The 20419-nt window shown below is 36.9% G+C and overlaps 1 protein-coding gene across 7 annotated transcripts in view; it reads left to right on the top strand.

Moving 5' to 3' along the window:
• Window positions 1–20419, top strand: part of CHD7 (chromodomain helicase DNA binding protein 7) — a 130551-nt gene that overhangs the window by 72322 nt on the left and 37810 nt on the right. For all 7 annotated transcript variants that reach the window (XM_064507495.1, XM_064507498.1, XM_064507497.1 and 4 more), the window contains 5 exons: window positions 810–1231; window positions 9670–9808; window positions 13138–13275; window positions 14367–14432; window positions 19280–19335. In XM_064507495.1, coding sequence (XP_064363565.1) covers window positions 810–1231; window positions 9670–9808; window positions 13138–13275; window positions 14367–14432; window positions 19280–19335 — 821 coding nt within the window. The remainder of the gene's footprint in view (window positions 1–809; window positions 1232–9669; window positions 9809–13137; window positions 13276–14366; window positions 14433–19279; window positions 19336–20419) is intronic.

The raw sequence follows: 20419 nt of genomic DNA, 5'->3' as shown, positions 1-20419 counted from the left end.
ATTACATCCAATACATTTAGTCCAGGCACTTGGCATTTGTGTGATGACACACAGATTTTCCTGTACTTTATAAAAGTCTGCTATGAGCCTGATATGCTATATGGACTTTGAAATAGGATGCTTAATGCAAACGTAACTTCACAGACACTTAAGACAGTTCTTTGGTACAAATCTATTGCAATTTTACATAGGGAGCTGTGAATTTTTGACATTAAAAAGTAATATGCTGTTAATCCTTCATGTGTTGGATCAAAATACCTGCTGTCACACCTGAACCAATGTAAACTGCCTTGATTAATTTTGTGTGAAAGCAGCCAAGTGAGTATACTTGATTTTCCTATTGTATGTCTAGAATCAAACTTTTAACCATTTTTTTTCCCAGAGGGCAAAACTCCAGTGCAGCTGAATCACTTGTTCCAGGTTATTTATTCTATGAACAACTACTCTGAATATAGAAATATCTGAAATAACAGTTGCTTTCCTTTTGCATCTAAATGTTGAAACACCTAAATATTTTCTACACTTCTACTCAGTGTACAAGCTTTACTATAGAACAATTTTACCATTGCTAGATCAAAATTTTTCTGCCCACTTTGTCACTGTTTTAATTGCAGAAAGCTAGTGTGTTTATTAATGTGTTACTGTACAGTATTTCAGATGTGCTATTAGTTTAATCTTCTGCTTTGTATTTTCTCCCTCTGTAACCTCTTGCTCCAAAATAGAGAGCTCCACAGATTTTTTTTCTAAGTGCAAAGTTTTAGAATTCAAAGTTGGAAATCTGCAATTTTATTTCTATTTGTCTCTCCCAGCATTCTCCGTCGGAACCCTTTTTAGAGAAACCAGTGCCGGATATGACTCAGGTTAGTGGACCGAATACCCAGCTAGTGAAAAGTGATGATTATCTGCCATCAATTGAGCCGCAGCCACAGCAAAAGAAAAAGAAAAAGAAAAACAATCACATTGCTGCAGAAGGTCCCAGTAAAGGTTTTGGTAAGGAAGACTTTCTTGGGGGACTTGACAACCAGAATCTAACCAGGAACTCGGTGGATATCTCTCAAGAAGAGAAGAAGAAAAAGAAAAAGCCCAAGACAAAAAAAGAACCGAAGGATCCTAAAGAACCCAAGGAAAAGAAGGAACCCAAGACCCCTAAAGTCCCTAAGACCCCTAAAGAGCCAAAGGAAAAGAAAGCAAAAAATGCCGCGCCAAAACCGAAAACCAGCAAAAAGACCAGGTAGGTCAGAAAACTAATGTATGTGTTCAGAGAAAGTGTATTTGTGGGATTTCTAGAATCACTGTGCTAAGCAGAGTGAGTGGGGATGAAATCTTGTTTTGTCATTTGTCATCATTCATCTACAAGACCATATTTTTGACAATTCTCAGGCGTGTTTGTTGTTTGGATTTCCTGTTTATGGCTTCATAATTATCCCTAAATAAGCTGGAAAGACAGACATATTTGTCATAGCCAACAAGGCTGATTTTTCTTTTCAAGGCATAAATATGCCTGGATCTGTTAGATTTCAAAACTAACTCCTTTTCTTCTGGTGTTCATCAGTCATTGTTTGTGGTTTGTGTATTAAGAAATTAAATTGCTTCCACAGTAATTTTTTTGGTTTGACTGAAATCCAGAGAGGGAGAGTTTAGAGAAGAAAGGTTTGAAGTTTTCATCTAAATAAAGGAATGAGCTACTTGGTGTTGTTACAAGTTGTACCACCCTTCCAGACACTTTTCTACTGACACAACCTATGGGCTATAAGCTTTGCTTTTTTAAAAAGGCATTTTTATATGGATGTTGATGTATTCTCATTGTAGGGATTATACTCATTTACTGTTTCATGTAAAAACAGTTTTTCTAGTACAGAATCTTTCTGGATAGACCAGATGCTTCAGCCCTGTTTCTTAGCTGTTTTCAGTTGGCATCATGTCCCTATATCAGGATAGACTTAAAATACTACAGAGTAGTATGCGAGAGGACAAACTGCCGTTATACATGAGTAAATATGTCATGGATAATCACACAGATTCTTTCCTTACACCTCAACTCCCCAAACACCATGATTACAAATGCTTACTTGAAAGAAAACTGAAAGGAAAAAGACATTAATGCTCAATTTTTTTCATTTGTACCTAGAATTTCTTACAACTGTTCTGAATTTGTTCCTAACATCTGAATCTGTTTTTCAAGATGTGGCTAGTGTTACAAAATATAACTTCCAGATGGAAGCACAGCCAGACTTGGTTAATCTGAATCCGTTTGCAAAATCCATTTGTATTAGGGTTTAAAAAATGTAATTAATGAATGAGCTTTGCATATATTCTGCAAGGCTGGCTATTGGTTTGTCTTGCTGCAGTTATATTGCTAAATAAGGCATAGGTAGATACTACTTGTTCCTTTGGCAAGAAAAAGATGTTTTTTAACGAGAAAGCAGAGATGGTGTTTCCTGAAGAATTTATAAACATTGGTTTGTAAAATTAAATGTTCCGATCCATCTGTATTAGCTTTTCAGTAAATTACAGTAAATTGATTCAGCTTATCATATTGCAAAAGTTGTAAATATACAAACACTATGTTCGAACCTGTCCAGATATAAGGATGAGTTTTATACATATAATAAGTCATTTCTTAGAAAAACTCTATTTTTAAGTTGTACATCTCCTATGCACGTTTTTGAAACCAAAATACTGTATCAGCTAAAATAAGCTTTTTATTCCGTTTCTTTATATTCATAGGTTTGAAGGCTGAACAACCATAGCGCATGCTATAGCACATCTCTCAGGAATTTCTGCACCAAGAAGTAGAAAAGCTTTTACTGCAGGACTTCTTAATTAGTGCATTTTTGCAAGGTCTTTACTAGAATGAACCTTTATTTAATAAGACATGCCTAGAAAGAATCTGGCTCAAAATCATGCATGGGTTCCTATGGCTGTGCCGAACATCAGACCTCAGAACTTGTCTGTCCCACCTACTCAATCTTAGTATCTCTTTGCATGTCTTCTCTACACCTTTGGGACATGGTGTGCAGATTAAAGGAGCAGTTTTTCCTCTGAAGGAACAAATCACTGCTTTCTTAGATGTATGTTTAGGGAAGTCTTATTCTCTATCTTCTTTCCCATGCCATAACTCTTGTAACTGGATGGCTGGATGACTACAGTATTCTTGTAGTTACTAAGCCTTGTTGTTTTAACTGTGAGAGAAACATGCAGCATTAAGAGTATTTGCTGTTCCTTATGCTTACTCAGGGTTGTTGAGAAAGTCTGCTTTCTCTGTAATGGACTTTTTGTTGCTGAATGCTGTTTTGAGAACAAGATTGTTCTCATTTTGTGGCCTGATCAGATTCAGTATCCAACTTCTTTGATGAACTTTCTGCCTGTGTTGGGATGTTATTCTTATGTTGCTCTAGAATTTTAAATTAGTGGGGGAAAAAATTGGCTTGCTGCAGCAATACCACAGATTGGGAAATCTGTCCAGTGACATAGATCATTGAATCAAGTTTTTAAATGAATCAACAGCCTAAACAATCAGTTAAGCCACAATATTTCAGCAATGCTAACTCTAGAAAGGAAGTATTACAATAACTGAGATGAGTAAGATTCATGCAACCGAATATAAATTATGGTATGATTATGTAGATGGAAAACATTTTGATAACATTAATAAGATGTCTGGCATGTGTTTACTACTGGTGCTTACATTGCTCAGTTCTTTGCTTCTAAGCACTGGAAAAAGAGTAGTGCAGTTTTAGATTTCTAAATGCTGTGGAAAAACTGATCTTCATTCCTGAATAACCTAGTTGGTTTTAATAGGAGAAGACTTTGGCAGTCATGTAAAATTCAGGAACATAAAGTCAGACATTTAAGATGTAAAGAGCAACAGTTTTTTGGACAGAGCACAAGTCCCAAATAGTAAAAATTTAAACTGAAATGTCAGGATTAAATTATGATCTATTAAATTACAAAATAGATTAGGTACTTCAGTACCAAATTTTTAATCTCTGTGTATATTTTAATACAGCCTGTGTCCTGTGCCAAAATTAAATAACAGTATAATCACATCCCTTCTACCCTCACAGTAAGTTTTGAGAAAATGAGCAGCCTGCCTCACTGAAACACCCCTTCATGTGATGGATAACAGATAGATTGGAGAAGGAAAGAAGCTGATTAATTTGTTGCTTGTTTGAACTGTGTGTCCTGTAGCATCATAAAAAGAAAGAAAACATCAAAATAGGCTGCTCTGTATTGTGCTGTGCTTGATGTCTTCGGAATTCGAAAAGTTGTAATCGAAATTAGCTTGATCCTGCTAGCACAGAAAGGCATCTACAGTAGTGGCTGGAGGAAAAAATTTGCAAAAGAAATGTATTGTGGAACAAATTAGTTAGGTTCAAAAAGAAAATGCAGATAAACTTAAGATCACAAATGAAAGGTTTTCATTAAGCTGGTCTCTTAATGTTATCGAGCTGGCTTGGGGCATATGCAAAGTCAGCATTTTTTTCCCCAAAGTAGGTGGAAGATAAGAGGCAAATAGTCCTACAAAATTGCAAAGTCATGGCTCAGATGTCTGCTCCTCCTGTGCCTTTCCCTGGAGGAGATGTAGACCACCTGTTTGAGATCATGCTGCTATCCAGCTGATCCCTCTCTCCCTCTCTGCTTCCTATGTAACCCTAGAGAGCAGTTCAGGTGTGTGAAGCAGTAACTACTTGCAAGGGCCAAATAGCAGCTCTTTTCAGGAGCAATTGCTGGTCCACCTTCCCATCTCCCAGAAGGTGGATGCTGTGCTTTGCAGGGTGCTTCCTACCTGCTGCTGCTCCTCCCCTTGCCCTCCACCCCTGCAGCAGGAGGGAGAGCCCCCTGCCCTTCCCAAACGCACAGCAGCAGTGGCCACCTGGGATGCCGAGTAGGGCCAGTGGGTTGCTGCTAGCAAAGGGAGTGTGATTACTTCTTGTGGAGGGGGTGGAGACTGACTTTTTGGCGTGCATATTAGCTATTTGTTGTGTAGGAAAGGGGATGGCTTCTGGCTGAGGAAGTGGGGAAAGGCTGCTGCATGGGGGGGAAGCGGTGAGGGCAGCAGCATGCAGTACCTTAGGGAGCTGGAGGCCAGGAAAAGAGGTCCCTAGGTGGTGGTGGTAGTTTCCAGTCCGAAGCTCAGGTCATCCTGAGAACGGCAGGAAGGAGCTGCCTGTGGGAGAGAACAGGAAACCGCGTGAGATTTCCCCACTCGAGCGCATTGAGGCGGTTCCTGTTCCCACCTGTCCCAGTGCCCCTTTTGAACTTGCCCAGCTAGGAAATGTTTACCTTCGCCTTTACTGCAGAGAGGCCTCGTGGGCTTCACTGTCACCAAAGTTTACTTTTTTAGTAATTTGACAAGAGTTTTCAGGCCGAAATAAACCTGGTCATCCTATTGTTGTTTTTCCTACTTCTTTGACTTAAAAGCTAAAAAGCTTTCAATTGCTCTAGGAGCCTTAAAAAAAATTGCTTGCCTCAGCTTAGGCAGCAAAGAAAGTCCGTCAGCTCTAAAATTTTGAGAGGGTGGGATTCTTTATTACTGGTTTATGGTTTTTGTTGCTCCACAAGGAATGTGTAGCATTTTTTTCCAAGGAGGGTTCTGTTCAGACATTTTTCATGGGAAAATGCCCCACAAATGGAAAAATAGAGACCTTAGCCGTGTGACTGACTAACTTTGAATGATTAGACTACAGAAAAAACATCTTTCAAATCCTGATACCCAGCATAAATTACACTAATAAACAGATCTGTCAGTTACCCAGATCAAATGAAATAGTTGTACAATGTAAATATAAGGGCTAATTACTCCCCCTCTTAATCCTGCTAAGCATGCCATGCTTTTTGGATTTTTTTTGAGTCGGATGATTTGGCCCTCTAAGTTTCTGGTGCTTGACCTAGCTCTGTAGGTGGTTGCTTGACTACGTGACACAAAATGCTATTTGTCAAAATTTGCTCTACAATCTTAATTTCTTCTTTCTTCTCTGCTTCTCTCTTGTCCTTCTTACTGTTTTCATTTTAATCCCTTGTTTTCCTTCATCTTGTTGTTTCCTCTGACCTTGTACAGGTTGTGCTCCTAGTGATCCTCTCTGGGGCAGTCTGCTATACAGTCCTCTGGGACAGGAGGCTGAAACCAGAAAGCAGTACTGGGCAGCTAGCTTGCAAGGCATCTTGTCTGAAATGCCTGTGTTTACTTGAATAAGTGTGTTTTACTTGAATAAAAGGTCTCATTTTAACTGTCAGTTATAAAATATTTCAGTGATTTGTATGTGTGCGCAAATTGTTCTTCAGTTTCTTCCAGATTTATGGGTTTTGTTTGGGCTGGTGGAGACTCTTGTCTGTAATGGAACTTTGAGCTTTGCGTGCATGTGTGTGTAAAGACAAATATTCAAGATAGTTGTTTAGATGTGTGTATTACAGTTCTCATTTCTTCTTTCCAGATTTGGAAAGTACTATTATATATATGGCCAAAGTTAAGTATTGACACACAGACCCTGACAGTAATTCTGAAGTGTCTAAGAACAGATCTTTACCTACCTGTATTTATATAGGGAAAGCTAATTTTAGTCCAGTCTAACACCATTCCTGAACGATTTGAGTATGCTCTGCTGGGAAGTGGAATTGGCTAGGTCAAGAGTGGGTATGTTTAGCTGTTACGAACAAACGGCACTTGCTTTGTGGGAAGCTGGAGAGCAGCGAGGGCTGTTGACAATTGCAGGAAGCCGATGTTCCCACCTGCCAGGTAAAGCTGCTTGCAGTGTGACCAACCAGGAAGCACAAGCACAGCCTTGCGCTGCTTAAAGAGACAGCAGTTTGTTCTGTGATTTCTTTCCCCCCCCCCCCCCCTTCACCTTTTTTCTTCTTTGTTGGAAAAAGAAATCTTGGATATACACTTAAAAACGGCAATTCTTTGGCTGAATTTGGAACTTAAAATTCCCAGTGTAGCTTCTTACAGGCTCTGTTCTCCTCAAGTGTGTTGTGTTTATTATGTATCTGTTTTTAACTGATAGTGCAAGTGGAAGATTCAAAATTTCAGCCAAATTACTTGGCGCCTGTCTCTTGCTGAGAATGACTCAGTTCGCTGAAGCACAACTTGTGGTTCATACATACATACACACATATATATATATGTGTATGTATGTCATGAAATATTCTTATGAAGATGTTTAGCTCAAGCTCTCCACTGCTATGAGTAGGGAAGGGTCTAATAGAGTTTAGAAAGAAATCTTTGTTTAGGTGGCTCTGCTACAAGTACTTCACTTGCTCGCAAGCTCTTTGTCTGGATCTTCCTGTGTGATAAGCGCTCGGGGATGCTGCAGGAGTCAAACAATTGTGGTCGGGCCGCGGGGCGGTCGTAGGGCAGACAGACTATCATTAGTGCTTTCCTGCCTTTCAGCAAATTGATATTTTATCAAACCTTGGCTACGCTATTCTTCAAGACTTTAAGCCTGTTATTCATATGCGATAGTGCACCCAGGGCACGGTAACTACTACTAAACTTAATTGTACGCTGTGCTCTGATTTATAGAGGTCACCAGTGAAAAGCACTAGCCTGTCAACTTACTTTACCTGGCAGCGGTTCAACTCCCTGACAGGCTTACCTTTGATTTAAACAAATTTGAGAAATATGTAAAGTTTTGGAAGCAGTTTTGCACTGATTTGATAAAAGAAACCACAAAACGCCGCAGCGCAGGTGTTGGGAATGTTTGAAAGCTGATTGAGAGAAGCAGATGGCTTTAGTCAGTGGCATCCAGCCAAAAGAGCAGGTGCTGGTCACGTGGCCGCTGGTTACCAGGGTAATCTGATTGCTCTTGGCGTGCAGATGAAAGGGAAGGGGCCCAGCGTTCAGCTGTAGTATTGTATAATTTGTGGCAGTTAGAGCGGAAATAAATGCTGGAAATGGAGCCTCATAGTAGGGGAGACTTCTGTCCATGTGTAGCATACACACTGGGGCGGTTGGAAGGGGAACTGCTGTGTAGATTTTTTTTTTTAATGATTTGTCTTATGTCGTCGCTCTTTCAGTGATATCAAACTTTTTTTTGAAAATTGTCACCATTTGAGATTTTTTCTTTTTTTTTTTTTTTGAGAAGAAAGCTATGTTGTGCCCTATGATTTTGCAATAATACGAATTTATTTTTCAAACTCCCGGTATTTTCCTGTGTAAGTCTGTTTGTTTTTGCTTTTTTTAAAATTCAATATTGGTTTAAATGCCCTGTGCAAAAGAAAATAATACAGGAATTGAATTCATCTGGTTCCAAAGCATTATATAGTTGTATTCAGAAATTTTAAATTATAGCTCTGAAATATGCATTCAATTGATAAATACTTTAATCAAAATGAATAAGCATAAAGCTGCTATGTTTGTTTGAGAAGTTACAAGGCTGGGATTTACAAAGGAAAAACAAACCCCAGACAACATCTCTACTATGAAATTAAGGTACTAGGGGAACAGAAGCTACTTTAAAAGTGAGTGAGATAACGTTTCACAATCTGTACTTCTCATTTGTCCAATATCAGTGTATAATTCTACATGAGCAGCTTTCTTTTAAACATTTCAGCAACTTTTTAAAAACAGTCCATTGAGTCAGTAACAGGCCTGACGTGGTTGACCACAGAAGGGAAAAAAACCTGGCAAAACCCCATATGAGTCGCAAAGACTAAATGCGTTTAAAACTATTAAATTTTATTGTCAGTTCTTCTTTTTTGCCACTTAAAAATTTCATCTAGGTGATGCTGAAGATATTGGTGCTTAACCTCATGATCAAGTATATAAAGCTGGATTTTGATACGTGTATGCTTAGGGTGGTTTTGTTTTTGTTTTTTTTCTAACTGTATATGATAAGTGGGGTTTAAATGTAGTTGAAGAGAAGGTGTAGTCCCAACTCCATAAAGGTAAATATTTTCTTAAGGCCGGGGGTACAACCTTGAAACCTTTTGCTTCCGTTGGTAGATCTCACTTTGTAATTTCATGTGGACACTGGGATGCTACTTTTTGGTTTCTTATCAAGAGAAAAAACAGTACAAAATTTGTGAAAAGCATAAAGGTTAGGTAAATAAGCCAGGTGGCAGCTGACAACCGCAAGCCTAATCTGGTCAAGTTTATCGACTCCCGTCTGTATAAACTGCTCCTCATTATAAACTATGGTTGTACTCATTAAGCGTACATGCATGCCCTCAGATTTGATGCAAAGACACCTTTCCTATCCCAGTTTTTGTAAATAGCATGGAACATGGAATAAAATGGAGAATTTTCTCACTTGGTCCACCATTTTGGTGAAATTTCCTCTGGTTCTGCTCAACTAGTCCACACGGTTAACTTGCAGTCCTGTTTCACTTCACATGCATCAGATTGTTCAACTAACGTTTTCAAAAGTGCACGTCTTGAAGATGGCAACTCTTCTTTTCCAGTCTCATTTTTAGCTTCTTGTCAAATATGTTGGTCACTGTCTAAACTCTCTTCATGAAGGAGAGAAGTGACATGTCCATTATGAAGGAATGGGAAACGTATAGCAATGACCTGTGCATCATTGATTTTACAATTATGCTTAAATCCTTAAATAAGACAAGGCAGTTGAAAATAATGAAGTCACTAAAAATAAACAGTTTAACTGCTTTGTTAAGCGCTTTTTACTTATGTTTTTATATGAAGTTTGATTAAAAATACTTCTATTTTAGTAACAAGAAACCAGACTCAGAAACTAGTGCTGCGAAGAAAAAGGTTAACAAGGGAAAAGAAGGTTCTGAAAATTCAGATCTGGAAAAAACTCCACCGCCATCGCCTCCTCCTGAAGATGACGACGACCCAGGAGTTCAGGTAATTCTCTTTCATGTTCTCTTGTAGCACCTGACAGTTTAGGTAGGTAAAGTCAGAGGTCTGACAGTCTTTGTTATTTTCGTGTAGTGTCTTTAATGATTAAAATGCTATATCAAGAAGGTGAGAACTGGAGATCACCATGGTGAATATTTTACTTAACATAAGCATTGCTCATCCTGACTTTGCTTTACAGTCTTGTTACCTGTAGATACGTGCAAAGTGCTACTGATTTTTTGCATATTTTCCTCCATCACTCTGGAATTATGAAGATGAATTTTCTGATCTGTAGATTTAATATGCCATTGTGAGGCCTTGCTTGTGAGGCTCGCTTTTTCCATTGTATTGGCTTTGCGATCTTCTGAAATCAAGATTAAAACATTGACAAAGTAGTGTGCAGAGAACTCGTGTGTATGTGGGTTGTACATCACTTTTGTGAATGAGGGGCCTTTTTGCAGGACTGCCAATCATCAACTAACAGTGATAATTTCTCTCCAACACTGAACATCTGTCAGCTTCTGTCTAAACTTTTTCATGTAAAGAAAATCTTGAAATAGAAAAAGTAAATCAAAAAGACTGTGTGTTCTGTCACTAGCCATGTTAAGAGGAGGTCAGCTCATGGCTTGCTTCTGCTGGCAATGTTCAGAGTGGGCATTAAAAATCAGAATTTCAAAAAGGTTGATAACTCTCATAAAGGGAAAAAGAGGCAAATTGTAATGGAGAAAGTATGAGTCTCCTAAGCAGTTGTGCTGGTATTTCTGAAATCCTTTGCCTTTGGCCATCGCATATCAGTTTGTGCACATTGCTTCTAGTTAATAGTGACGTCAAGACCAATGATCACTTGAATGCTCAAAGTAGCATGGTGAAAAGGTTGGCAAGTAGTAGCATTGTAACACAAACGCAATTTATACCTTCTGTCTTCACCATTTTCCAGAAGGGTTGTAGAATATAATAAAATGTGGAACAATATACTGTATTCTCGTTAAAAACAAAAACAACAGAAAAGAGCATTATTTCTGATTCATGAGAGTCATCAAGGCATTATAAAGTCTGAATTAGAGTGGAGATATACGTGAAAACATTAAGTAGTCTAAAGAATGAGTTTTCTGTCCTGTGCCTCAAGTCTTTCTTAGCTTGACTAATGGTACTGATAAAGATGCAGAAGAAACTTCTGGGATTGATGGGTTTTGTTTTTTGTTTGTTTTTTCCAGATTATTATATACTGTCTACAATTCAGCATATATGCACATTTGTTTTCAGTTTAGTGGGACAAGAACTCCTATCTGAAACTCATTCGGGTGATAAATTTTACATCTGCAGTATATTTTTTCTTTATGTAAACATGAGTGTTAAGGTCTTTGCATCATGTAATTAAAAGTAATAAAGTATTATTACTTATTTTTCATTTTCTTAATATTTTTTCCTCACACTGTGCATGTTATACTGTGCCCATGCTACTTTATGTAAGCTCAGGGAGGGGCTGCAGCCTATGCATTAAGATACCTAAAATTAATATTCCTGTAGAGATGTGTTACAGGTTTCCCAACTCAAATTTATATTATGCAGTTCTCTAAAATACTGTTGTATTTTTTTGTGCACTACTGCATGAGCATTTTAAAGAGCTCAGTATTTAGGTGTGATGCATAGCTCTCTTTAGAGAGTAGGAAGAATATTTACTTTTGTGTGTTATGTTATCGCACAAATTTTGTATATTCTGTTGCCATACCTATTATTATTCACCTTTCTAGCTTTAGATCAGTTAATGAGTAAAAGATAAACTGATACAAACAAATGCATGCATGGTTTCTGGTAATTACACAAAAAATTGCAAAGCCTTATGTGAACGCTAGGGGAAACAGGAAGCTAACCAAGTCAATAAATATCAGAAAGAGGATTATGCTCATATTTTAGGTGCCCTTTCTATTAGGGAAATGGACAAAGAGTCTTTTGACACCAAAAATACTGGTAAGACTTACCTATAAAGCCAAAAGAAAATTAATATTTTCCACTCAGTGATTATGGAAAGAGGGTGTAAGTTTGCCAAGTGGCATCTATTTTCAAGTATAAAAATATTGCTGTCATGTTATAGTGTCACAGTAAGCCCTGTAACTCACTAGTTTAAAGGTAGAGCCACATCATTGTTGTTTAAAGAGATCGTGTGAACTTAAGCTTTGCTCAAAAATTTCAGTTTAAAGAAAGAATTTCTAATTTTGTGAAATGTTTCAGATATTTATTCAGTTAAAAAAAGTATCCTTAACTATCTATAAGTAAATATTTAACTTCATCTATGTACGTTCAGAGACCTGGATACATAGATTTCTTGAACAAGCTACATACATATTTGCATGTAGCTGAATAGGTGCATGTTAAGCTGAGAATGATGCAAAAATAACTAATAATTCATAAATTGGATTTTCTTTTTTGCTAGTAATTGAAAATTCCACATCTTTTTTAATGTGTATGTGAGTCTATTGAGATGTGTAATGCTGAACTGACAGTTTCCTTCAACAAAATGCACTATTAGCTTTTCAAACTGTATGACCTGATGCAGACTATCTGGGAATTTGAATTTTATTGTTGTAGAAAATGGTGTCTGGCGGTGAGCGTTAAGTTACAAATGTTGTCAGATGTATGTGTGTGTATATGCTACAAACTTTTTTTTGCAATTCCTTTGATACTTTCTCTCTTCCTGCTGATGAGAGTGCAGGGATGCAGGCACTATATTTTCACACTGGGGATAGTTCAGCTTTTTCTCTTTCCTGTATTAAAGTTAATGTCTCTTCTTGTGCTGTGCTTCAGGGCAGACTTCTGAATGGTGCAGGGCGAATAGAGTGAAGAAACTGTGTTTCACTATATTTCCCTTACCATGTTTTCTCAGTACAACTAGGTGGACAGGGAGAGCAAGGTTAGCTTTGGCAACATTATGGGCCATGCTGTGGAAAGCTGGTGTTTGGTTCCTGCCTTCATCATCTGTTAAAATTGTAGAAGACACAAACTGAGGAGAGAGGTGCTACTTTTTCTTGTTTTTAAATTGCTCTGTTAGATATGCTTTTCATATTCTTATGTGACTCGGATAATTCTAAAAACCCCTCACCACTTTCCAGCTCAGAATAAGCACGATCTTTTTCAGTACAAAAGTTAAAAGTATCTTAAAAGGCAGGAATTTAGGCTACTACAGTTTTGATTCCATTATTGCTACTGTGATACTGTAAAAATAGTACATTTCTTTTTTGCGTACTAGTGTATTTGAGAAATATGAAAAAGTCTTCTCGGTCATTCTGCAGTTCATCCGTTTTGTTTCTCATGAAAAATATCCAATACTTTCTTTTTAGAAGCGACGCTCTAGCAGGCAGGTGAAAAGGAAGCGTTATACAGAAGACCTGGAGTTCAAGATTTCAGATGAGGAGGCTGATGATGCTGATGCTGCTGGAAGAGACTCTCCTTCTAATACTTCTCAGTCAGAGCAACAGGTCAGTTGATATCCCATGTGATATGTGAATGGACTGGAAAGATGGTTGTAACTGCAGCATTCAGAGCTCAAATATGAGCTCTTTCCTGAATGATATTCATCCACGGTTAGCACAATGTGCCAAAAGAAATTAGCTTTTTTAGCTTCTTAAAGAATATATTCATTCATGATTTTGTTTACAAGCTGGCAATATGTAATTTGACACAATGCCTTGAAATTAATGGTCTTTACCTAAAAGAAACCTAAACTGGACTGCAAAGAGTCTGAATTTACTTCTGTAAATTCAGTGGTCTGGCTTCTGTGACTTTAATAAACCACTCAAGCTTGTTCCCTGCTGCTAGGCACCATAAGAACCCCTTTATGAAATTACTGCCTTGTAATACCCAGCAGGGTATACTTTATTCTCTGTGCAATGTAAATGATGGATAAAATAGTTTGAATAAAATGAGGGGTAATAATGTAGGAATGAGTGTTGTAGCAATCTCATTGTTTTGTAGTGCTTTTTCAAAGAACTACTTCACTTAACTAACTGATGACCTATTGGAGAATATATACGTGTTCTTTGGTATTTCATTTGGCAATTTGTTAAGCCCTGAGAAATACTGTATGTGATCTCCATTGTTAATTGTGTATTATCAGAAGGGGAATTTGGTAGATTTGCCTGGAACTATAATAGTGGGGATCACATGCAATTTTGGTAGCTGTCATACCCACATTTACACAGCCAACTGGAGTTCCTAAACATCATCTAGTATTTAGAATGGTGTGTTTGGGTGATGAAAGCATGTTTAATTTTCAGAGAGATGTAACTGACCACATGGTAATATCTGTATATGTATGTGTGAGCCTTTGCGGGAAAGCGGGAGTTCAGTTAACTCTTCAAAATGTGTTTCAACAAGTATCCTTTGATCCTTTATTATGGTATTAAATGCATTTGAATCCTCTGAGTTCTCATACTAGAAGGAAGAAATCCTCCTATGCATTAAACTCTTGCTGCAAAAAAAATTATTCAAAGTTTTTCTGATGTTGGAAGTCTCTAAGAAACAAAACAAGTATATTCATTCCCATAACTCTTGTATGATATTTATGTAGGAATCTGCTGATGCTGAAGGTCCTGTTGTGGAGAAAATTATGAGTAGCCGTTCAGTCAAGAAAAAGGTAAAAAAAAAAATATATATATATATATATATATATATATATATATATATATATATATATATATATATATATATATATATATATAATATATGTTTTTAAAGAGCCACATATAATTCTGCTGAAGCTTCTACTAAGGTTTCAAAATATGTTGGGTATTCTTAACTGAAAAATTGTTTTAATGGTTAGAGGAAGTTCCCTAAAGGTGTCTTTAGATAGTATTTAACATGCTTTTGGATAGGCATAAACAAAACATTGCTTGTTTAGTCTCTTCCTGTGTCTTCAGATGAGAATTTTGATTTTTGTAAATATGCATACCTGGGTACAATCCGTGTTGCTCTTCATTTTAGAGTGATGTATCGTGGGAGTCTGAGGAGTGAGAGAGCCCACCTTTACCTATTAAGTTTCTGACTTTTATAGTAAAGAAAAATTGTTGCTCATGATTTTATGCATCTTACGACAGCGGTCTTGCTTATGCAGCCAGACCAAGTTCACATGTGACCAAAAACGTTACATATGCAAGTCATCAAAATATTCCTTTTCTTGTGCTAGGATGCTGAAGAAACATTTTGTTTAGTTAGTGTTGTTCTCTTTTTAATTCTGTCTGGCTTGCGAATTAGGTTCTTAGTTTGCTCAAAGACTCTTCTGAACTGCTTCTGAACTTGGTTGGTCTTTACACTTCCAAACTATTAGCCTCTGAGCAGGAATTAGAAAAGAGCTTGTTCCAAAAAGGGCATTATTGTCCACTATAGGTTCTTCTATGCAGCCAATTCTCTGGTTTATCCTACAGTTAGGTTTAAAAAAAAAAGAAAACTACTAATTAATCTGGAGGTGATACTGAGGTTTATCTTTGTTAACCAGAAAGATTTCATCTTTTCCTGGAAGTGTTAATTTTCAGACTAGAGAAGGGAGAGTTGCCTTTGTTCGTGGATTATTTTGGTTATATTGTGCTTTTGATTTTACTTTATTTTTTTAAATTTATTACTGCTGTTGTAACATCATTGAGAGCTTTGTAAACCAAAATTCACGTAATGTCATGACTAGCTTTGACTGAATTTGACCTGGTCCTGCAGCTTTCACAGCACAAAACCTCTAGGGTGGTGTGGGGGGTTTTGTTGTTGTTCTTGTTTTTTTGTTTTCCAAGACACAGGCTTATTTTTCAGGTAAGCTTCATGTAATATAAACTCCGTAATTAGTTGTCCTGATGGTCTACTAGGCAGGAAAGGAGAATGTGGTCCTTTCATAAATGTCTTTACATTGGAAGCTGTTTTTCACCAATTATTCTTCTCTTCTTCCTCTCCCCTGCAAACAAAGGTGTGATTACTCATGGGGAGTGTGTATTTTGCTGCAGTTTGTGGGAAGTGGTTGGTCTGCTGCTTGCATGTCTTTGATTGCAAGCTCTGCTGGAGGCAAGCTCTATTTTGAGCTCTTTCTTTAATGTTTTTTATGGATTGCATTTACAGGTTTGAGGGGTGTCTCTTCTTTCCCTGCTCTTCTTCCCAGCCCTCCTCTCTATCCCCCCAAAATGGATTTCAGGATGTTAATATTTAACATCTGAAGTACCCAACTGTGCTTTTATTAAAGGTCTTTTACACTCTTACTAACGTCATCAAAACCCTGGTTGTTAGATTACTAATCAAAGTAAAATTGCTGGGATCAGAACCAGTGCATAAAATAAACATGAGGAAATGCTTCACTAGGAAACCTTTCAGTGAATTAGGGTGTAACAAAGACATTATGTTTAAGTAAAGGACATTAGATAATGAATACACTTTTGGAGCAATGCTCTTATCACAAAATTATACTGGCTTTCTCTACAATAATCTTAGTCTAGCTTTGGAGTTATCAGATATGAATAAAAAGTACTTTCCCCATTATTCGTAATGTAGATCTTTTTTTAATTCTGTTGAATGCTCATATCTCTTGCAGAAAATTTTACATACATATATCATGTCATTTTTCTAAACTGTCACAGTCTTGACGTCTTCAGTTTGTATCTGGAAATCTTTCATTTCTCTTGGTTATTTCCTTGGCCAACTTGAGCCCCCTTTGAATTTCTTCTGCTCAACTTTGAAAGAAGAATGACTGGAACTAAATATGCTATTCAGCATAATAGCAGGTGTTATAGAAAGGTATAGTATTTGTAGTGCATTTTACCAACATATTGTGCATCCAAATTTCTCTTTTTGCCTTCTAATACGTGGTAAGAACTGTCTTACTGAACTGCTTACAATGCCTACATCTCTTCCATGAACAGGTTAGCTTAAAATCTAGTACTGTGTATCAGTTAGTGATTGTTTCTAGTATGTATAGTTTTGCATCTGTCATTAATGTGTAGCTTTGCAACTGTCTGCTACTTTTCTAGCAGTTCATCTTTCAGTTCTTTTTTTGAAGCTATTAGACATCTCTGCTTCTGAGTGGCTTGCTTAAATAACTGTTTCAGATTACTGTATACCTTCTGTGGCAGTGCAAGACTGTGTGCCTTGAAGGAAAGGATCAGGTATTTCTTCAGTTATCTGCAAAGACTACAGGTTGGACTGGCAATTATGTCACACCTGGGAAATGATCATTTGAAGTGTCCTGTGTTGCCAAGTCTGATGTGCACTATTTTAGGGTGTCTTTATAATCAGCTGGGGAAGAGTTTTGTGTAAACGTCATGTTTCATCTTGCTACTTGGTCAATGTTAGCGTACGTGTGAGGGTTGGACAGTGATGTAGAATCACTGATAAGAGACCTTCTCTCACATTTGTGCTATGTTGATGTTCTAGTAAACCCCACTTGAGTATAGGTGGTTGTAATTTGATTTGAATTTTTCTTTTGATTTGCCATAAGCATGAATGCCAAAGTAACTTTTTAACAGGATTACTTTTTATTTAAGTGAACCTTTACAGCCCACTTGTAGAAGATATAAAGCAGAAGACTAGTTGTTAGCTAATAGACAATACAGTAGTCCTTCTATTAGTTACAGGATTTATCAAGATTTACATTGTGAATTATTGTTACTAAGTTGGCAGTTGACAGAAAGTATATATAACTGAAATGCTGCTTATGTGTGTTAAATTGGCTAATAGGGAACTACTATGGAAAGGAGTATAAATACATCATTGTAAGATTGTTGCATCTCAAAGGATTCTGTTTTAAAACTAATTAAGGACTTGGCCATAATATATGAGAGTAAAAAGTTAATATCTTAAAATTAGGGAGGGCTTCTTAAAGAGTGATTTTTGCCTGGGGGTAACAAATACATTTGGATAGTAGAATCTCAGGTTTTTTTAGGCTTCAATTCTGTGATTATCTCCTTGAGAAATAGGACCTCTCTTATCTTTTCTGAGAAACAAACTTGATGGTCTTCAAATTCCTTCCTTTGACAGTGTCTTTATAAACGGACTGAGAAACCTCCTCCCTGTGTTTAGGGCTAGAGGATAGTTCACTTTGACATGGATTTGAGAAGATCAGAAGGAACACCGAGAATAGCTTGTCGTCTTCTGTGTCTCCTGGAATACCTACGTGGAAGCTGGTGTTGCTACTGCCTCCACAAGGGACCACCAGCAGAATATACTAGAATGATGTAAATGCTAAAAAGCTGAGATCCCTTGCTAGTCTGGAAGAGAAGGAATACTATATAAACCAGAGATTAGGGATACATGAACTTTTCCTTCACTGTGCTAGAGGAGAATTTAATGCAGAGTTTAATGTAGCTACTGTTGTTGCCCTTTACTTGTACATGCAAGGAAGTAATGTCTAGCCAGCATCTTCATTTGAGAGGGTATTTGAAAGATGATACTTCATCTTCTAGCTTCATAGTAGTCTCTTCCTGCATGTGTTTGGAGGAGATTGACTTACGTAGGGTTCATCAGTTTTGTCTGTTTAGTGATATACAGAGTATTTTTTTACAGGTGCTGCTGTCTCTGATGGAGTATGTATAATGGAAAATTCTTTTCTATTTAAAATTGTTCCAAAGTTCATTAGCAAACACAAACTGTTAATGTTGTGACATAAACTGAATTCTAAATGTGTGGCTGGTGTACTGTCCTTAGTTTGTCCTATAGCTAGGATCAGGAGTAATACTTTGTTGAATTACATGCCATATGTTATGCAATACTTTGGCACTAGGGATGAGTTAAGGATAGTCTCACCCCTTAGCACTGAATGCCCTTGGTTTTGCTGGTTTATATCACAACTTTAACCTTGCTTTAAATGTAGTTTTTGGGTGTTAATTTAATTTGGCTGCTCTGTATGTGAGACATCTTGCCTGAGTGAATTTAATTGCACCACTGAGTAAAACTAAAGCCATGAACACTGATGCACTAAAATTGTAGCAGAAGTATAAGGTTTAGTTTTATGTGGCTTCTTGTTTGGAGTTATTAACTATATGGAGGAATAAACCCCCTTTAAAACTCCTTTTTTAAAACATTACAAAACCCACAATGTAAAGTTGCCATGAGCTAGCCAAAAATAATACATATGGCATTCAGGAGTGCAGTTGCTAATTGGCTGCTGCCTGAGAAAATGGTACACTTGGCTTGTACTTAACACTGTGGGTTTGGCAGAAAGCCAGATTTGGGGTGAGGTTGTGAATGAAGCTGCATGTGGTTAGGGAGGAGTTCAAATGATTCATGTCTTGGAAGTTGTAGTAAGCAGTGCAGTATGTACGTGGGTAAGCTGCTGGAGGAAACTCCTTACCCATGTCTTCCCCACACACACTTTCCTACCCTTCCACTTATCTCTGCTGTTCTCTATTCTTTAGTGCTACGTGGGGACTGTATTCTGTATTTCAGTTAGTTTTAATCATTCACTCCATTGGGATATTTAATGGTTTAACTCACATTTCAACAATTCTTTTCTTATAGATGGAGAATGGAGAGGAGGTAGAAATAGAGGAGTTCTATGTAAAATACAAAAACTTGTAAGTAAAGTTATAGGTTGGTTATTTTCATTCAGTTTATGCAAATTCCAAACAGTTGTTGAAAACTGTATTTACTACCCCACTGTTAACACTACTAATATTTAGTCCAATATAGTGGTGAATAAATAACAGGGAAATATCTTGCATTGGTGGTATTAGGTCTGGTAGTGTCTCTAATCTGTATTCTTTCCAAAATAAAATCTAGGGGTAAAATTGCTCTGCTGTTAAATTTTAATTTAAGTCTCTGACTATGCATGCAGATTCATGAGCACATACCTATGTAATTGTGTAGATCTAACTGCAACCATAGAGCTTTAATCTCATAATGCTCCTGAAAACTAATCAAAAATAACCTTTAACATTGTTTCAAAAACAAGATTTGTGTTCAACAAAGTGGTTTATTAAGATAACAGATGAGAGGGTTTCCAGTATTCCAATGGAGAGCTGCCGCTCTAGACGAGGGTTATAGTAGGGGGGAGAGCAGCATGCTGTTTCACTTCTGGGCTCTGGAACTGCAATGCAATCAGTATTTAAAACAAAATACTTCTGGATAAAGCACTTTTTTTTCTAGAGAAATAGAATACCTTGTTTAATTTTACAAACTTCCATATGAGGGACAGAAATTCACTTAAAGTGAGTTTCTTGCAGTTAACTGCAAATAGTTGACTACATTTTAAATATGCTGCCATTTTTTTGCCATTTATGCTATATTGGTTATTGTGTGATATTTAATAGCTTAATTGTAGCTTGTCTAGTTTTATTACATTGACATGCAGTTTTGTATTAACTATTTTTGTCTTATTTCTTAGCAGTATAACTTTATGACAGACTTTAAATTTATAAAGTAGGACTAGCCATTTTGGCAGAGATGCTGATTCTTATTTGAAGCTTAGTGTTTTCTTAAACATGAAATATTGTCATAGAACTGCAATTAGAAGGCTTTTTGTTTTCTATCAATGTTAAAATGTTAATTGATTTTTATAGGATTTGTAATTACAGAGTGGTTCCCAAAAATATAGTGTGTAATGTGATATAACTTTAATTCTTTTAAATCTTTCAACTTTTAACTCTTATTAACTTTTAA

This window comes from Dromaius novaehollandiae, chromosome 2 (genome assembly GCF_036370855.1).
Source record: "Dromaius novaehollandiae isolate bDroNov1 chromosome 2, bDroNov1.hap1, whole genome shotgun sequence".
Classification (NCBI taxonomy): Eukaryota; Metazoa; Chordata; class Aves; order Casuariiformes; family Dromaiidae; genus Dromaius; species Dromaius novaehollandiae.
Note: the sequence above shows the minus strand (reverse complement) of the source record. Positions and strands in the feature narration are given on the sequence as shown.